Source organism: Acanthisitta chloris, unplaced genomic scaffold, assembly GCF_000695815.1.
Source record: "Acanthisitta chloris isolate BGI_N310 unplaced genomic scaffold, ASM69581v1 scaffold21105, whole genome shotgun sequence".
In the NCBI taxonomy this organism is placed as follows: domain Eukaryota; kingdom Metazoa; phylum Chordata; class Aves; order Passeriformes; family Acanthisittidae; genus Acanthisitta; species Acanthisitta chloris.
Genome location: NW_008675607.1, coordinates 30985 through 50366, shown reverse-complemented (window position 1 = coordinate 50366; position 19382 = coordinate 30985). Strand labels below are relative to the sequence as shown.

The window sequence follows — 19382 nt, the reverse complement described above, 5'->3', positions numbered from 1 at the left end:
CTTCTTTCCTGTGAGGCAGTTGATCCACGTTTTAAAGTTCTGTTGAAATGCTGAAAAGGTATGTGGAAGGATTTAGAGGATGGCAAAAATGCCTTAGAGTTGGATGATACTCTTAAATTTTGCCAGCTGGTAGTGCCAGTAATTACCATTTACAGCCATAGGCATTCTGTTAATGGCATGCTTTGCAGGTAAAGCCATGTGTGCATTACATTTATTTTTATATATATATATATATAAAAAATACTGAATAGTTCATGCTGCAGCCCTGAAATACATTGGGGTGTGGCTTCTGTTTATCAGTCTCATTTCCTCTGTGATAGGAAAGTCCTGCAGGTGAGGCTGTATTAATAAACTGTGCTCTTTAGACGTCTTTTGGATGAGAGGCTGTCAGGTGTCAGGTTTCAATTCTCTTAGCATATCAAAAAGAAAACAAATTGTTTTGGTACAATGCTGAATCTCTTGAAAGTTGTTTATTCTAGTGGGAAACCACATCTCCAGAATGAGGATACTGGAAGATGTAGGAGTAAACAGCACGTGAAAAATTGTGGAAGGATATGAGTACTCAATTTAAATAATATACTGAAGGAAATGATGGATGCTGCCTTCAGTCAGCTATACTTGTGTAATTAGGAGTGGTGAAGCCTTTGGGGAGGATGTGCTGTAGCCAGGAATTTGCAGGGATGAGCTGGCAGTGATACTTCAGATGCTTCTCAGTGGCACCTGGCTGCTGTCCTCCGTGCCAGCTGCTGCACGTGCCCTGGTGCAGGGCAGCTGCTGCTCTTTGACAAATAGCACTTAGAACAGTCAGAAACTTAGGTCTGGCTAAATACTCTGATAAATGGTGAAGTGTTAGTGTTGTACAATAAGGCTGAATAGCTAATATGGTGTCTGCTGCTGCCTCTGAAGTACTTGAATATTTTTTTTTTCCCAAGGAGCATGGTAGCTTGCATAAAAAATGGTTCTTGGATCAAAGGAATGGCTGTCAGTCTTCCTTCTGGATGCTGGGCATGTCTGAGAGTGAGACAGTGCTTTTAAAAATGCATAATTTCCTGATCTATTTCTGGGTTTATCATTCCACCCAGACTTCACAGCGGTGAATTCTAGCCGAACAGCCGCTTGTAACAATTAGACCTGATGAAAACTGATTTATGTTATTGTTTTCAATACTGGCTTAATGATCCCTGTTAATCCTAGAGGCATATAGCAAAAGAGCAGGTTCTGAGGGAAATCAGTTCTATCAAGACAAACATGAGCTTGCTGTGTTATATTTCTAATAACATGCCTCTTTGTGGCAAGATGCAGCATGTTTTGTCAGTAATAGCCTGATAAATTGCCAATTAAAAATCCACATACAGAGCAGGCCCAACTGTTTATTGTGAATCTCAGTAGTTAGCCTTTGTAGACTCATTAGTTTATTTAACTGTATTTGCTTAAGCCATTCTCCTGTGTGTTTTGAACACTTGAATGTAATCGACACACGATATGATTTCAGGAGAGAGGTTGGCAGCTTCTCTCTACCTGGAGGAGGAGGTGGTGTGCCCTTCCCTCCTGCCGGCCCCAGCCCTCTCCTCTGCTCCCTTCCTTGGGCTGGCTCTGCCTCACAGCTCGGTGCTTTGTACTGGTTTGTCTTAGGAACCTTTCAGAATATTTTTTTAATTTATTTTCCCTCATGTTGGTGAGTTCAGTTAGCACACTGGGCACTGAGACAGATACCAGACTGCTCAAAGTAACTGATGGAGAGTGACCTTCCCCTCCAGTCCTGCTGTCACTTCAGCTCCAGCCTTACCATGAAGTGCTCCTATGGTGAGATCATGAGATGAGGGAGCTGATTCCCAGCTCCTTGCTGGTCAAAGGGATGTTTTTTCTACTTTCCCTGCACTACTTGTTGCTTACTTTTCTTTTACATGTTAGTTTTCTGGTAGCTTAGTGAGGTATCAGCTCATGGATGGGTCAGCTGGCCCATCAAAGCAGGGGAAGGAGTGTGGTGCTGGGAGCAGAGGAGAATGGCACCTCCCTGTTGGCAGTGGCGATTGGGTAGGCTCATTTGTCCTGGGGAACCTTAACTGTCAATTATTTGGCCTTATTAAATTTGTGTTGGGTTTGTTTGATCTTCAGTTTTCTTCTTATGTGCATATTAACTGGGTGTTGCACGTGCTTTTTCACTAGGCTTGGATTTTTTCAGCATGTACAGTTGTAGCCCGGAAATAGCTGAAGGGGTTTTTTCCTCCTCTTTTCCTTCGTAGAAGCTTACTAAAAGGAGTCACCTTAAACTCTTGGTGTGTAAGCAAGGCAGCAAGAGGACTTAATATAGTGCAATTAAACTGAGGCTACAGTAGAATAAGGATTGAGTTTATTGCACCTGTTTGTTTCACATAATTGGGAATGTACGTTTTTTGTATATTATTCAAGTATCATTTTGTTCAGGGGAAAGGTAACTGTTTGCTCTCCTGAGCTGGAATAGTGTGTGAATACCTGTATGATGCTTTTATTTATAGATTATCCTTCTATGCAGAGAAAAAAAGTGAAAACTTTTTAATGTTGTGGTAAATTCATGGTATGTCTTAAGTTGGGTTGGACTCGATGATCTTTGAGGTCTCTTCCAACCTGATTGATTCTATGATTCTACGTAGAAAGGCTGAGTTTGTTCTTGTGCCTTTGCTTATGCTGCTGAGTATTCCTTTCCGTTCAGTGTAGCTTTAAAAGCCTGTGTTGGTGAGACTTCACTGCCAGTAATTCATTTGTCTGTGGAGTAACTGCACATGTCACTGCAGTCAGGAGTGTAATTGTACTATTTCTTGTACCAGTATTGTTCTGAAAATAGTAATGTAGGCATATCACAGTAACAAAAACATGCTGCCTACAACACAAACACCCCTTCTACTGTTAGGTAATCAGGTTTTAAACTGTGGCACACATTTCTGCTATAGAGGTAGCACATTTTCCAACCCTTCAAACAAGGTTAAGTTACATGAGAGAGCTGACTCCAGGCTAGTGTATCTATTCTCTAGAGAATCAAAATTATTTAGAGGAGTTTGTTGTGCTTCTAGGGGTCTGCACTAGCAGTCCCCTACAAGTCTTGCTAAATAGGTGGGGAAATTTGTTCTTGAGGCATTTTTTGGCAAGATTTCTCACAGAGAAACCCTTTTAAGTGTTCTGCCTAGTTAAAAAAAAGCAATCTTATATATGGAATGCATTAGATTTTAATTGGACATTCATTGATTGTGTGGTCAATGCAGTGAATAAAAAACCACAAAGGCCTATACATAAAGCAAACTGCGTGGCTGCATGGACAGAGCTGGAGGTTATATACTATCTCAAACACTGAGGCTACTATCTCTGATTATCACAAAAGCCCAAGTGTCCCAGTGTGCCTGAGTGTGTGTCAGTGGAACTCGAATCTCCAGGCGTTTGGCTGCATGCCATATTGTTGTTTGATGGTCCATTTGGATGGGTAATGTCATTTAAGATTTCTAAATGTGGCTGTGACCCCACTGCTTTAAAGACCTTAAATTTTGTTATGTTTGGCATGCTTGTGTATTGGTGAAATAACAGGCAAGCCTGAGAAAGCCTGAGGTTTGTATGTTATAGTTCATGGTCACTTTTCACAAATGGATAAAGGTGAAGTTTCTGGGAAGCGAAGATACAGCAAAGCAGCCCAGCAGAGCACAGAGCTGTCCATGTACTTGTTTCAGTTTAACTCCTCCAGAGTCCTGTTATCCCTTTCTTTAGCCACAATCAACATTTTATCATGAATTTGCAGGGCAACCAGGTGCTGGTACTGTGAATCAGTTATCATTTGACATGATGTAAGGCCTGTTCTTATTTACAGAAAGTGTCATTTGATGTTGTTCCCTTTTTCCCTCGTGTTGCAGATGTGGGTGGTGGCAGTTCTTTCCGATCTCGCACAGATGTTGTCATTGTCTATTGTGCTCAGGGTGCTGCTGGGGGTAGTTTTGCTGGGCTGAAAAAAAGGAACAGCCTGTCTATGTTCTCCTTGCTGCATGAAGTACAGCTTTGAAAGACAAAGGACTGCTCCTGCTCTTTTTTTTGTGGCAGGATGTGGCATAGGTTCTTCAGTAACAGAATTTTGCTTCAGGGTTGGGTGCATCTTCAGTCCTGAGGCCCCAGATGATGTTCCTGGCAATGACATTGCATTCCTTTCAGTAATAAAATTGAAATGGCATAAACAGTGTATTTATTCCTTTTTCTATAATAAAAGAAATACCTTGAAGCAAAATGCCACTTTCAGTAATCAAGGATGTAGATTTCCATCTTAGTGGTGCTGTCTTTGCTAAATTGTTTGTGAGACATTCATACAGGAACTTATCTGAATTGGGGAAAAATGTTTAGTATAAATATGTTCTAGAGAACTGTTATTAATTGATTATTTCCTGTTAGATATGCCTAGTGCATACTGTGAAACTTGTGTATGACCTGTGTATGCATGTGTGATATCTGATTTATGCAGAACCTGGAAGGTTTCATGAATAAGTAAAAGCTGTAGACTATTTTTAACTTAAAGGAGAAATTGAGCACTGTCTGAAGGGAAATGAAGTTTTGCAAACCTAGACATTGGGCACACCATGAGGATAGTTGTCATTATTCTATACTTCCGTAGGTTATATATGTTGTTCATGTAGTATTTTAGTTTAGAAGTAGTGTAATTCTGATGGAGAAAATGAGTGTGCAGAGCCATTTTCTTGGTTTGATTTCTTTTCTTTGTATATTGCTGTAATACCAGATTTTGTGATTCCATAGAATGTTTTAGTTTCTGAACTGCTTTGATATGTACTGGATTTGGTTCTGTTTGAACACACAATCCAAGGAATTAAGACTAGCACCTTTTGAGCCAGTTACGTGGGTATAGCCATCTTCCAGCATGGATATGCAGAGTTGTTAAATACTGTTATTAACAGTGATGATATGCAGGCATGAAAGAATCCAGATTTGTTTTCAGGACTCATCTTAATTTGGCAGGAGCAGTGTTCAAAGGGAGAGATAAAGGGAACATTTGAAATGTTGTTGTGATGCTCCAGGTATGTCATCTGTGTGGTGGGAAAACTGTGCTTATTTTCAAACCTGTCTCTTTCTAGGAAATCCTGTGTGAAAATACCATAATTTTCATTAAACACTATTTTAAATGCTATTGCATTTTCATTACATAGCAATAAGTAGTTGTGCTTTTCTTAGAGGTAGGTTTCTGTTCCACTAGATGTTCCAAAGTTTGAGGCATAGAATTCTCTTGTCTAAGGGTTGACCTGTGGGCACATTTTTATCTCATAGGGTACCAGTCCTGTGTTTGTAACAGCCTCTTCTTGGTGCAAATTGGGAATGAGCTATTACTATAATGACACAAATATACTGCCTAGGAAATGCAACAGAAAGTCCTTGTGATCTGTTAAAGAAGCAAAATGGATGGTGGAAGGTCTTGTTTCCACCTTCATGCTGTACTTTTATCTGAAACTAGTCTAATTAAAAACTACCTACCTTATGCTTTTTATCAGCTCTGTTCAGTCAGTTGCAGGCATGGAACAGTGAAGGTGTGATCTCTGTAACTGGTTACCTGAAATCCCTACCTATGGAAATTTACTTGGCTAAAGATCCAAATGCTTCTGTTCTTCCCCTTTAAATTGTTGGCCTTGGGCCACCCCTACTTGTTTGTTTAAGAATCAAAATGACTCAAAAATAGCATTAAATTGGTATTTTTAGTCGTTGATCAAAACACAGTTGAGTAAGATCAAGAATAACATTTTGGAGTTGGTGGTGGATGAGTTGGTACTTCAGTCAAGGAGCAAAGTGCATTGTGTTAGATAAGAAACTTGTACTGGTTATAGCTGACTTGTTACTGACTTCGTAGATGTTGTAGGGATGTAGAAATTACTAACTTCCAGGGCAATATCTCTCGGGAATGACTGTGCAACCTCTGCTCTGCCAGTCTCAGCTGTCTTCTGTGTCTAGCAGAAGTAGCACTGTCAGCATTTTTAATGTAGGATTTCCTGTTCTTTGCTGTCTAGATTAGAGTTGTAGAAATGTGCTTTATGGAAGTCACTTGTAAGAGGGTTTTATTATTGTTGAAATGTGGATGCATGTGTCCAGTAACAAAAGCTTTAGTACATTCATTTGTGCTGGTAATACTTTTCTGGTTTGTACACAGAAGCACATACATATACCTTTGTGTGTGTAAAAGCAAATCTGTGTAAATATACAGAAGAATTAATGTATTTGGATTCAAGAGCCAAATATTTTTAGGGAAGGAAAATTTCTCCTGTAAGATGTTTTATCTTCTTGAAAAAGACTCAACTTAGGGTTTGAGTTTAATGTTTTCAAGTGCTTTATTTACATCCCTGTTATTGGTGACAAGTTTAGTTTCCCATGAAATGACTGAGGGTGAGACTATTTCAGTATGAAGCTACAGTAGTATTAATAGGAAAATGCCAGGCCATGCTAAGTGTTTTAACATAGGAATAAGCTGCTGTCTGTAGCCTAATCTGCATCGTGCTTGTAGGTCCTGCACTGAGGTGCAGGCTCTGTGCTCTGCTTGGCATTGGTTATGGCATGAACCTGGGTAAAAACATGTACCTGGACAGTTGTTGCAGAGCCACTGAGACATGATGACCTGTGTGTCAAAGACCTCGTGTAAGAAGCCATTTTGCTTGTCAGCACTAATTGCCATAATTTATCCTTGTTAGTCTTGCCCATATGTGGCATCTGTACAGTACATGGCTTTGGATATAATTAATGCAGTCTTTAATTTGTTCCTGAAGCGTAAGGTGATGATCCTAATGTGAGTTCTTAGATTCTGTATCTTGTGTTTTAAAAGAATTAGAAATACAAGAATTCAAGTTTGTTCTGGCAAGCTCTAGTTCACCTGTCAAGGATCATTATTCCACGTATGAACACCTTTGCTACTCTTCTTTTGATCTCTGTGTGTGTTGTTATACTGACATCATGTTTCTGTTTTTGACATACCTTTTTTCTCTTCCTTTTCCAGGTGAAGCCAGAGCTGTAGGAGGAAGACCTTGTGGGTTGCAATCATGCCATTCCCCTTTGGCAAGTCCCACAAGTCTCCTGCAGACATAGTGAAGAACTTGAAGGAAAGCATGGCAGTTCTGGAAAAACAAGATATCTCTGACAAAAAGGCAGAAAAGGTACAATTGTGACTTTGCAATTGCTAAACAGCATTTGAGGGGAGGGGAGAAATTTATGGCTGTTGAGACTGAATTGAACAGGAATTATTTTGGGGTTTTATACTCTGGTAAAGTAGAGATTCTGTACCTTTGAGCAGGTGTGTTTCATGCTGATTGGCTTTGCAATTTTGTCCCACTGGCAGCTCATAATGATACTTAAAATAATTTGATTTGGTACTGTAGGACATTGTGTTCTTTAATAAAGAGCTCACAGCTATACACTGTTCTGGTGCTTGTCACCACCACACTGGCTTTACTGCTGCACAGGTTTCCTTTCTCTCCTTGTCTATGCAAGTGTTCACAGAGCAGTGTGTCTCTGTTACTGGAAAAAAAGAACTCTGTCCCCCCCATGGATGTCAGTAGAGAATATACTTTGATTTTCCTGCCTTTTCTTCAGCCCACAGGAAGATTTGGTGAAAAGTTTCTGTGCTAGTGCAGTTTCCTTTTGGGTGGATGTCATGCAACTTCAGTAGCATGTCTGGTAGTCATTTACTTCTCAACTGGTAGTCTTGATTTGATAGCTTGACTAAAATTACCTTGAAGTTCAGCCTGTGTGCAGCTGCATCCACTTAGTGATTTCTATGGCAGAGATATTTACTGGTTAGGTGAAGTTTTTCCTGATAAAATCAGGACAAGGTCATAGGTTTGAATAATTTTAAAACCCAACAAAAAAACCAAGTAAACAAAACATCTCCTTCTCCAATCTACCAGCTTTTGAAAGAGGTTATAATACCCTCCTTGGATCTTCTTCCAGGATTATTTAGGTCTTCTGTACCATTCTTGGCTTCCACAGTGTCCCTTGCAGGAGTTAGTCACAATCTACATGCTCACCAGTACTTTTAAGCAGTGTGATCAGCTCCTCTACATTCAGTTTCACCTAGATTTGTCACTACTACTTGTAAGTGCAGGACAATCTGGGTCTTAATTAAATTGCTATCTTTATCCTGATACTCTTCAAAAATCAGTGTCTTCTACCCCTTTGCCAACATGTGATATGTTCCAGGTGTCTTGCAGTGTACCCCACAGTATTTTTCCCTGATGCTTTTTCTCTCTTGCTGGAGAGAAAAATGTTATGTTCTGTTATGCAGGCCTGTATGAAGGCTGAAAGGATTTTTGTTTGCTGGTGCTCTTCTTTCTCTGAAAGAGACACCTGTCAGGAGAGGGAGGGATAAGAGCATTCTGAAGAGTCTGTGATGATACATGGCACTGTCTCCTTCATCTTGGCCTCATTATGAATTCCTAGAGATGTGGCTTGATCTTAAAATCCATGCTCTTTTGTGTCATCTCTTTTTGCTTAGGCCTCCAGTGAGAAAGACCAGCTCTATCCCATTGTGTGAGGCTGTGCACTGTATCACATGTCTGTGTTCTTGATGCTGTAGCTGAAGGTTATTATGTACCATTCCTTCTTGCTGTCCTTTAGTCCCATACCTCCACTTTTTTGAAAGGCCTCATGTATGTGAGGCTACTGCTCTGACAAGAAATAATATGCTAAGCCTGTGGGGCGGTTTCTCCTGTGTCATACAGGAAGCAACACATCCTGCTTGAAGGAGTACAGAAGACAACCCACACTCACCAGGTTACACATGAGGAGAGTTAAGTTGTGGCATTCAGGAGACTGAGCCTGGCTATGGCAGTGCTGGCCCTGTCATCCTTGTTATGCCCAAAGCAAACCAGCTGATGAATCCCAATATTCACAGCACCAATGTCCACATCTCCAGAGATGTTTCAGGAAATAGTTGTTTTCTTGGCAAGCCAAGGCTTCAGGAAGGTGACTCTGGTTGTGACTATTTATCTCAGATGGTTTGCTGGTTTCATAGAGAAGTTTCTTTGATATATTATGGACCAGTCATCAAATCTTTGAGGGCACAGCTCAGATGAAACGCTCTGTATTTGTGTCCTCTTCCTATCCAGTGTGTAGAAATGAGTGGAGTTAAAAGCCAGCCAGAGTCTGAGCAGAAGCCATTATTAGAAAAGAATAAAGATTTCTTCGTGGCCGTATCTCAGTATTTAGGCATCTTTTTATCTTTCATTGTCAGTTTTATTATTGTGATCCTTTCTGCAATGTAACTTTTCAGTCTCCTTTGGAGAAGAATTCTGTGCTGATGAAAGGGTGAGTTCTGTGGCTAGTAGTGTGACAGAAATAGAAAAATGCACTGCACATAAAGCACAAAAATTACTGCCTTTTAGTAAAAGGGGAGAAGAATGCCAAAGTTTTCCTTTTTTATGTAACTTCATTTCATTAGCGATTAGACTTATATAAAATAGAGTCTCTCTCTCAGTAGTTTCTGCTTCATGTGGCTGTTTGATCCAGTGCTCTTCTTTTGTAGCCTGTCACGTATCCACAGTGAACTTTCAATGCTAAGCAGCATGGTACGTGCTCAAGTGTTGGTTACTGTTTGAGGTAAAGGCACCCTTTGGGTGCAGGGAATACTTACTTACTTTTCCTAAAAAAATAAGCTTCTTAAACTTAAGTACACCCAGTTGCATCTTCTCTTTTCTCTTGAACATATGGAATTTGAAATGGGTATGTGGATTAGACTAAAAAAATAAATATCTGCACATGTGAAAGTGAACTGAATGCGTCAGAATTTAATTGATGTTTGAAATATTTCTTTCACAGAATGAAATAAATGGTAAATGCCCTTTTGTTTCATACATTATGGCTAACAGGTTCCAAAGACAAGCCAGTTCTTCTCTACTGCAGTACCACAGTGGGCTTGGCTTGTTTTTAATATGAGGTTCACTGTAGTTCCCACTGCGCAGTAGCAGCACTGTTAAGAAAATACTGTTTGCTCCCATGTAGGGGATGCTCTCTGACAGTTTGTAACACATTTGGAAATACAGATTTGTAAGAAAATTAGGCAAATAATTTCCCTATGAAATTCTAAGTGTAATCAGTTGTGTTTGAAGAGAAATCCTCATTTTTTTTCAGTGCTTAGGCTGAAATTTAAAACCTTTAGTGTTTTGTGAGAGGAAGAAAAAGCAAAGGAGGTAATAAAGGTTTTTAAAGCTCAGACAGTGTGTGCTCCTGTATGTTCTTTATAATCAAGGTGGAAGATATTCTTCCAAGCAAAAGATGTAAAACAACAGTAGTGGTCATGAGGTTCTTGTTCAGGTATGAAACATTCTGTCCTGTAATACTGGAAGATTTGTTTTATAACTAAAAATCTGAAATTCAAGTGAATTCTAGTTACATGTTAATCTGCCTTTTTTGAGCTCTGTGAAAACTGGAGAAAAATTAACCAGGTAGCTCTCCAGGTCATTGTGAAATGTCCTTTAAGCATGTGGTACTTGCTTAGGAGCTGTTCTCTGAAGTGGCTGTAGAGGTGGGACTGTGGCTGGTTGCTGACAGTCTGCCTCGTGTACCACAGCTCTGGGTGTTTGCTGGCTGCAGCCTTGTGCCTAGCATAGAGGTGACAACTTGCTATCTCTTAGTGTTTTGGAAGGGAAATGAAATGCCAAGTGCTTTATAGCTGAAAATGTGTTCATCACATATGCTGTTAGTTCTCCATGACTTGTGTTTTTTTTTCAAAAAAGGAGGATAAAGGGAAGGGGAAGGAAAACTCTTGTCATATAAGCAGGACCTTCCCTTGATCTAGCCCATTAGTTAGTCTTTATTCACATCTCTTCCTTCTCTTGGGCTGACATCAGCATTTATTTTTATACTACCAGTTCGCTTGGTTTGTGGCACACATTTACTGTTGTGAAGGTAAATATTTACTCGTGTAATAGACTTGTTCTTCCCTACCCTCTGACCTTGGGTTAACCTGCTCCAAGCAGGCTCTGCTTGGGCTTCCTGATCATTGTTCCAGCAGTTCTGTTAACCCCTGCAAGTTGACTATTTCCAGCATGGTTGGTCTCTCTTCTTTATGTTCCCAGCTCCATAGGATGGACAGCACACTGTGCGTGGGGCAGTTCTGTGTGCTATTTCCACTCAGCTCTGCAAATGTCATATTATGCCATGTTGCCATAGGTCAAGTTTCATTCAGTGAGTTAACACTGTCATTTACAAAGCAGTGAAATCTGAAATTTGTTATGCACGTGCATATAATTGATCCGTAGCTAAAGGTTAAGTAATCTGCCTTATTACAGTGTGGGGCTGGACTCCAAGGGTAAGATGGATAGATAGATACTGCTCTACACTAGTAAAAATACTCACCAAGTACAGGCTCAAAACTTAATCAGGCTTATCTGTTTGATGGATGTTTTCATTAGCAGTACAGTTTCTGTACCTGCATTGCCCATGTGTATGGAACCCCCAGACAGAGGGGGTTCCTTAGGCCTGGAGCCTGCTGAGCTCATCTGAAATACTTCAGGACTGACCATGTGTTCTGTAACTTTTTCTACTGTTCATAAACCCCAAATACTCCAACTGTACAAGTCCAAATCACTGCTTGCCATTTAAGAACTCGTAAATTTTAGGGTATTTCACAGATGTTTCCAGACACTGGAATGAACCATAATGGTTCAGGGCCGTAAAGATGTGCAGCTATTCTGGTGTAACAGTCATATGTGTGATTTCACGGTGTCTGCTTTTATTTTTAAATAACATCTTCCTGTCTTTGATGAAAGTAGAGAAATAAGTGCTTTATTTACCTTGCTTTACATTCTAACTTTTATAGTTTGACTTGACCTCAGACAGTATTGATTTTCTGGCATCATTGAATTTCAGATGTGACTTGATGCAGGACTTTTCTCTAAAATGCTGCTTGCTTCTTCTCAATGTTGAAAGCATATATATATATATAAATATTAATACCTATAAACTATAAATTTTAATATATAATACATACTTAGAGACTATACTATGTATATAGAATAGATACTCTGTATATATAAAATATACCCTGATTATATGTTGTATTGGGTTATATTTTATTTATATAGTGTCTGATGTTGATTTTACTTTTGGTCATGGGTTTTTGAATGAACTTGATTGTTAAAAAAAAACCCCTCTTTCTCTAGAGAATGTTCCTGTTAAAAGAAAGCAGTACATTAGGAAATTATTTGCATCTCAGTATCTTAGGAAATCTTGCAAGTAATGCTACAAGCCTTCTCTTATCTTGATTTTTCTTTTTTAACTAGTTTTTTACTTGGCTCTTAACGCTGGTATTTAATGTAGCATTCTATTTTTCAGTGAAGCTTTCTAAATTGCATTCTGCATCTAAAGTGGCAAAAATAGGTCTGCACATATTGTATTTGGAATATGTTCAAGAGTTCATGGAATATAGAAGAGCAGAGAAATTCTAGAAGTTCGTCAGAGTTTAAAACCCAACATCAAAAGGACTAGAAATAAAGAGATGGAAGTATAGAGCTGTTATGTTTCATGAAATGGTAGTGCATCTAAAGACCTTGGCTATTGATATAATACTTCCAGAAAACCTCATATTTCTGTATTTGCAGAATGTATCCAGAAATGATAATTTGGCCTAAGTTGAAGTGATGCAGGCAAAACTGAAGGTGCTTATGCATCGGTACAGGTTGCCTAGAGAGGTGATGGAGCGTCCATCCACGGAGCTGTTCCGAGCATGGCTTGTCATCAGCATTACCAGTTTGATATGACTTTGAGGCTGGCCCTGCCTTGAGCCAGGGTTGGACCCTGATGACCTCCTGGGGTACCTTCCCATCAAAGCTGTTACATGTTTCTTAGGGACATGGTTTAGTGCTGGACTTGGCAGTGCTAAGTTAATGGTTGGACTTGAGCTTGAGGGTATTTTCCAGCCTAAGTGATTCTATGATCTGTCCTGTGATTCTGTGTTCAAATCTTCCTGTCATTCCTAATTCAGGTGGAGCACATTCAGATGACCTTGACAGTTGTGAAGAGCATTTAAGTCCCACTGTCTGTTCTTGAAGTTACCAAGTTTATGTTCATGTTAGGCTAGAAGGGTTCAGGTTTTTTTGTTAAAGCCTTGGAAACACTGCATTATTTTCTGCCTGGTTTGTAAGCATTTCCATTGCTAGTGTGTGTTTTGGGCTGGTGGTGAGGGAGAGCCCTTGAGTGTGATTATTAAAGTTTTGGGAGGCTTCTTCTGTTTCTTCGAGTTTTGGTATGAAAAATTCTCCACCAGCATTTTTTCTTAATTACAAGCAAGTCCTCAGTGTTGCCATCATCTCACTTAAAATAGTAGTTGCTTGAACTTGAGCCTTTCTTCCTCTTTCATCTTGCTTTCTACATCAGTGTTCAGGGGCAAACTGCAATAGTTTTTATTACTGCTTCCTCTTTTCTTGGTAACCATCATCAAAGGCTCATCATATCTCCACATTCAACAGATGTTCCTGTTCTTTTCTTGGTAAAGAGGTATTGTGGAATTTAGAGAAATGGAACAGTTGTGTGGCACAATACTGGTACAATATGGTGATCTGGCTTCCCATTTCACATTGTAAGGAGCTGTCAGGAATCTATGCAGTCTTACTGAGCACCTTCTTGCTGTCTTACAGAAAATCCTTTGGAATTTCGATTGAGGGACTAGGAACTGCAGTTAGCAAGAAGAGGGAGGCAGTAGGGAGTGGAAAGTTGTAGAGGAGCTAAAAATGATACGGAGCCTCCTTAAAGGTCATGGAGTCCTTATTGGCATACCTAGCAAAGCTGGAATGGCTTTAACTTGAATAGTGCATGGGTCATGCTGATCTTAAGTCTCTCTGGATAAAAAGCACAAATGATAAGTCTTTTTACACACCCCTATAAGACTGGGAATATCCAGAAAGTGATCATTTTTTCACATCCTTGATTTTCCATGAGCTATCGTTCATAAATACTTTACATTAAAGTCATGCATAGTTTGTTGGCCTGTTCATTTAATTACTGAAAATCGGTGCACATATAAACCATTCAGAACTTTTAGGCATGTGAAGAACTAATGGAATGTAATTAAACCAGGTATTTATGATGTTCATTTTCAGCCTTTTGCCCCCAAGCTAAGTAAACATATATTGAAAGGAGTAGTCCTTTTTTTGGTCCAAAACATGTGATTTAAGTTTCAGAAGTGGGTGTTTAACAGTGTTCTTGTTGATTATTTTTTTTGGGTTGTTATTGTTTGTTTTACTCACGAGATAACTGTGCTTACACTGCTAAATGCTGCTCCAGCTCATCATGGCAACTTAGGAATTCCTCACACTGACTTCCCTAAGTGAGAGGTCAGACCTGTCTGTCTTCTGTAAGATGGGCTTCAAATAGGGAAGGATTTTAGACCTTTATTTGTCCTCTGTCACTGTGTCCTTTTGAGTGTACCTCTTTCTGGGTCTGTTTACTGGTTTGTTCTTGTACACTGAGATAACCTGAAAATTAAAGTAGGTTTTCTTTGAGGTTTTGTCAGTTGGAAAGGAAAAATAACTGTAATTGTGAGCCTAGCATTTGACAAAACATGATGAGGGCAAAACATGTAGGAGGGATACATTTGGTCTCTGAGCACTTCCCTAGAGCCAGGCATGTGCCTACATGTCATGTTTTCCAATCTGATCCTGTGTAACTGTTTCACGGAATGGAAATTTTGCGGAGTTCTTTTTGTCCCATTGCTGTTCTTTAGGGGATTTTTGAATGAGAAGTTGAAAGGCAGTAAAAAGGAAGAGGGTTTTACTTTTGGTAACTTGTCAAATAGATTGCATGTATCTTGCCTCTGCTTTTTTATAAATAACCAGTCTTATAACATTCTTATTTACAGAAAGAACATTTTATTGGGTTTTTTTAACAGGTTGTCATTTCCTGATTATTTCTTCCCCCTTAATGGAAGTTTGCAGATGTTAACAATAATGGAGTGTGTGGTTACACAGCACATGGCATTGTGCTCTGACTCTATTGTTTTTCCATTTTCTTTAGGCCACTGAGGAGGTCTCAAAAAACCTTGTTGCCATGAAAGAAATCTTGTATGGCACAAATGAAAAAGAGCCACAAACAGAAGCTGTGGCACAGCTTGCTCAGGAGCTGTACAACAGTGGTCTTCTTGGTACCCTAGTAGCTGACTTGCAGCTAATTGATTTTGAGGTAAGAAAAGAGATTTGATGTTTACTATATTCTGTGTGTTAAAATAAACACGTCTGAATTTCTACCACTTTAGCTGGTTAAGATATGTTTCAGTCTTCAGCTTTTATTTTCTGGTTATGACAAAAGCATTAGAAAGAGAAGTCATTGTTCCAGACTGCATAGAAAATTAAGCAACTATAGAATATGAAATTTGTGAATTTAGGCACATAAACAAGACTAATTTGAAGTCCATAAACCTCTAATCCTGATGATACAGTTCTGTTAAAATTATGGAATAATCCTTAATTGTTGTGTACAGAGAAGGGTTGATATCTTAGTGGAAATACCGTAGTGAATACAAGTTATAATGCTGCAAGACATATCTATATTTTCATCTCATTAAATCAAATTACTTGGAGAGGTAAGAGAATTATTGTAACATTTATGAAGAAATTTAAATATGTAATTAAAGCTGTCGCTTTTATTAACAGTCCAGTATTTCTCCCTCTTTTTAGAAGCAACCTTTTTTCCATTTTTCCTTATCTTTTTTCTGTTTAGTAAAAAACTGCAACAAACCCAAGTTTTTATTGATTAATTCAAAATAACAATACTAAATCAAATGTATCTCTGTACAAACCTCTGTGGCATTTGTTAGCACATTGCATGCAATAATTTAGCTTTCCAGTGCCATAGTGAAAAATCACCCTGTTTAGTTAAATATAAGAAGTTTCAGTACAATTGGCTTTTTCTGTTTTCCCGGAGGTGTCACAAGAAGCCTGTGGTTGTCTAGGAAAGGAGCCAAAGCCCATGTATCTCATTCTGCAGCCTCCACCATAAAGACCATCCATTTTTTAAGCAACCTTAAATGGGCATTGTTCATAAACAAGTTGCTCACAATGCAAACACAACAGTTTAAAGTCCTATTGTAGTTTGACATTCCAAAAACAATGGCTTTCTTCCCTGTTCTTTCTTCTCTGCCCTCCACCCCACCCATAACTCCCTCTGGTTTGTGTTTAATTGTAATACAGTGGTGTTTTTTCCCTACCCACACAACTGTTTATACCAAACATAAAACATTCAGGTTGTTAAATAAGCAAGGAGAGCTGAGAAAGCTGAGAGGGAATGTTGAAATGTGGTGGCCTTTTAATTGCTGAAGAAAGGAAATCGTGAAACGTCATCTGGATTCTGCTGACCTCTAGATTCATATCAGCTTGGTGTTTACCCAGCCCAGTTATTAGTGAAGGAAACGTTCATTATCTCCTGGTAATGATAACAATTTGTACAGGCTGGCTCTCATTAAGGAGAACTATGCTTTTTATTCTAAGGGGACTTGAAAAGATTGTGAGCAGTTTCCTGTCTGTGGACATTCTGCTGCTTTGTCACATGAGGATATGACAGTTGCCCCTTGAGACAGGACAAGTTATTCACGCTGCTTTCTAGGCTGGACTGTGGCTGCTTTTTAAGGATGAGATCTGGCAGATTCTCCAGCTATTGTTGTTACCTAGAATTCATGTCAACACACCTGTGCTCCAAATGTGCTCTAGTTTCCCAGCTGTTACAAAGGCAGTCAGATGTTGGCTTTGAGGCCCCAAATCTCTACGGCTGTGGGTTTACTGCATTTGAAATGATTTCTCCATTACTGATGGAAACATGAATTTGATTTCCCTTTTGGTTTTTAAAGCTGAAGAATTTTTTTTCTTTCTGGTGCCCTACCACAACTTGAGGTGATTCAGTGCTGAAGTACACTTCTGTTTTCTTTTCTCAAGAACTTCACTCTCATTCCTGGAGCAGGCTTCCTTGTAGAACAGGAACTGACAGCTAATTGATAGACAGGAACTGTTCATTCTCACTCTTAAACTGTCTCAAATGTATTTGAATGTGAATTGGTATGGTAAAAAAACCCCAGAAAAGTGGTAAGTAAACCTCAGAAAAGCAACAAATTTCATGTTTCAATGAAGAAACCGCCTGACTGTCCAGCCCTTGCTGTTTGCAAAGGCCTGTTTGAAATGATGCCCTTCTCTGGAAGTTTGCTTTGCAAGTAAAGCAGTCAACATAACCAGCCCCTGACCAATTTTACACACTTACCAGTTATCTCCCTGCTGATTTGCACTAGTGTGTTTGTAGAAGAGATTGTATCCCTTGTGGAACTGCTTGGGGTTTTTTTTCTTGGTTTTTTAGTAACTGAATTAAAAAAAAGCCAAAAACAAAAATGCCTTTTGCATTAGGGAGCCTGAATCCTGCTCAGAAGACAATACAAGCACAGTCTCCCTCTCACCTCTCGCAGTCGTGACCATTGGCACAGTGCTCGGTGCCTGTTTGCCCTTGTCAGGCCATGAGATCACTCAGAAATCCATCCCTCTGACAATAACTGGCTTTGGGATTGCTGTGTACCACCAGCAGCTCAATTATGTGCATCATAAGGAAATGCTGTTCGTGCTAGTGAATCCAAAGTGAACCGAGAGATCCAGCGCAAAATTGGCAATGTTAGTGAATGAGAGTTGATGACTATATTATGTGGAGTTTGAGTCAAGCAATTTCTGGAAACACTGCTCTACTTATTTCAGAACAAAGAGTTGTGGTGTTGCTTTGGGCTGGATTTCAATGGAATTGTAATTGAGAAAACAAACGTTTACAAACAATCTCTTATATCTTGAAAACAACACTCACAAAACTGCCCGTGGTAATTCACAAACATGCCATTTGTAAAACTACAGTCCTCCTACATTGTATAAACATTGCATTTTTCCTTGTGCAAGCTTTTGACGTTGTGTAGAAAATGGAAATAATTTAAAATAATTTATGTTGGTTTAAAAATCCCTGCTGGTTAAATATGCCCTGCATTTTGCTCAGAAGCTTTCCTGATGTTACTCAGGGGATTTACAGTACAACCAGGGATTGTCAGGAGCCATTATATACATATGGGCTTTTGTGTATAGCATTCAGGGAACCTTTGGGTAGAGTTGCTTAACAGGTCTTTATTTGCAAGTCCAAGCTTAGTACAAGTTTGCCTAATCTTTTTCTGGATTAGATCTGCTAACACAAAGTCCTGAAAGTGTCTTTGTGCCCATCCAAAATGGGCAGTTAATTGCAGAATTCTGGCTGTTAATGGTGCTTGTGCATGACAGTGAGAAGTGCTTATATTTATAGCCACCTTTTTGCTAGATATACCAGTTTGTCATCTTCAGCTCTGGTCTGACAGAAGAGATAAGTAGGAGATGTATATATTCAACAAAGGTCATTCCCAGCTCCTTTTACAGTGCCTGGTGCTATCTATCCTTGTGCATTTTTTTTGTGTATATATTTTTGTGCTTAATCCCAGTGTCCTGTTCTTATTTATACTTACTTTGTGCATTGAAAAATGTGGGACTTGCATTTTAGGTCAACGGATGATTTCTGTGTGTTTTATTTATTTATTTATTGAACTTTAGTAAGTTCCAGGTCTAATTTGGACGGTCACACTGCAGTCTGAAATGCTGTACACCCTTAGTGATGGCACTGTGTGTTCCTAGACAAGTGGAGAGGATAATGGGATATTGAAAAAAATGCATTTTCAGGCAAGAGCACAGTTGAAAACTGTGATGTTATTAGCAAAAACAAATACAAAACAAGCTCAGGAGACTGATGCTGCATAGAAATATCTGATGAAACATCAACTGGCTTTACTCCTTTAATGTAAATGACCTGTGATCTGCCTGCAACATGATGTAATGTTTGGAGTGCTTTGGCATATTTGAAATGGGCATAAAGAAACAGAATATTTAATCTGTTTAAAGTGAGATTATGGAGGCTGACTGAACTGCAGAACTCACCCAGGATGACTGCATGAGGTGGTGATAATGTTTAATTGTTGACTTGCCTAGTGCACTTGAATATGCTATATTTAACTGCTGATGTTTTTGACAGGGCAAGAAAGATGTTGCGCAAATTTTCAACAACATTCTCAGAAGACAAATTGGTACAAGAACTCCCACAGTTGAATATATCTGCACTCAACAGAATATATTATTCATGCTATTAAAAGGGTATGTGCACTGTGAAGCATAAATATGCTTTTACATGAAGAAAGAGGTTTTTAAATTCATGGAGAAGCACTGAGTTCTGATGTGTTTTTTCTTTGCAATATGCTTGATTTGATTTTTTTTTTTTTCCCTTGGTCTTGGGGCATGTAATTCCCCTAAGTAAAGGAAAATCTGAGTAATAAAACGCCAACAATCTGCTTTTGCATGAAATATAACTGA

The 19382-nt window shown here is 39.1% G+C and overlaps 1 protein-coding gene across 1 annotated transcript in view; it reads left to right on the top strand.

The window, feature by feature from the left end:
• The first annotated feature begins 6988 nt into the window (after window positions 1-6988).
• CAB39 (calcium binding protein 39) overlaps window positions 6989-19382 on the top strand; it is a 19456-nt gene continuing 7062 nt past the window's right edge. Inside the window, exons 1-3 of the mRNA XM_009075835.1 lie at window positions 6989-7148; window positions 15001-15165; window positions 19048-19166. Of these exons, the coding sequence (XP_009074083.1) occupies window positions 7035-7148; window positions 15001-15165; window positions 19048-19166 (398 nt within the window). The 5' untranslated portion in view covers window positions 6989-7034. The remainder of the gene's footprint in view (window positions 7149-15000; window positions 15166-19047; window positions 19167-19382) is intronic.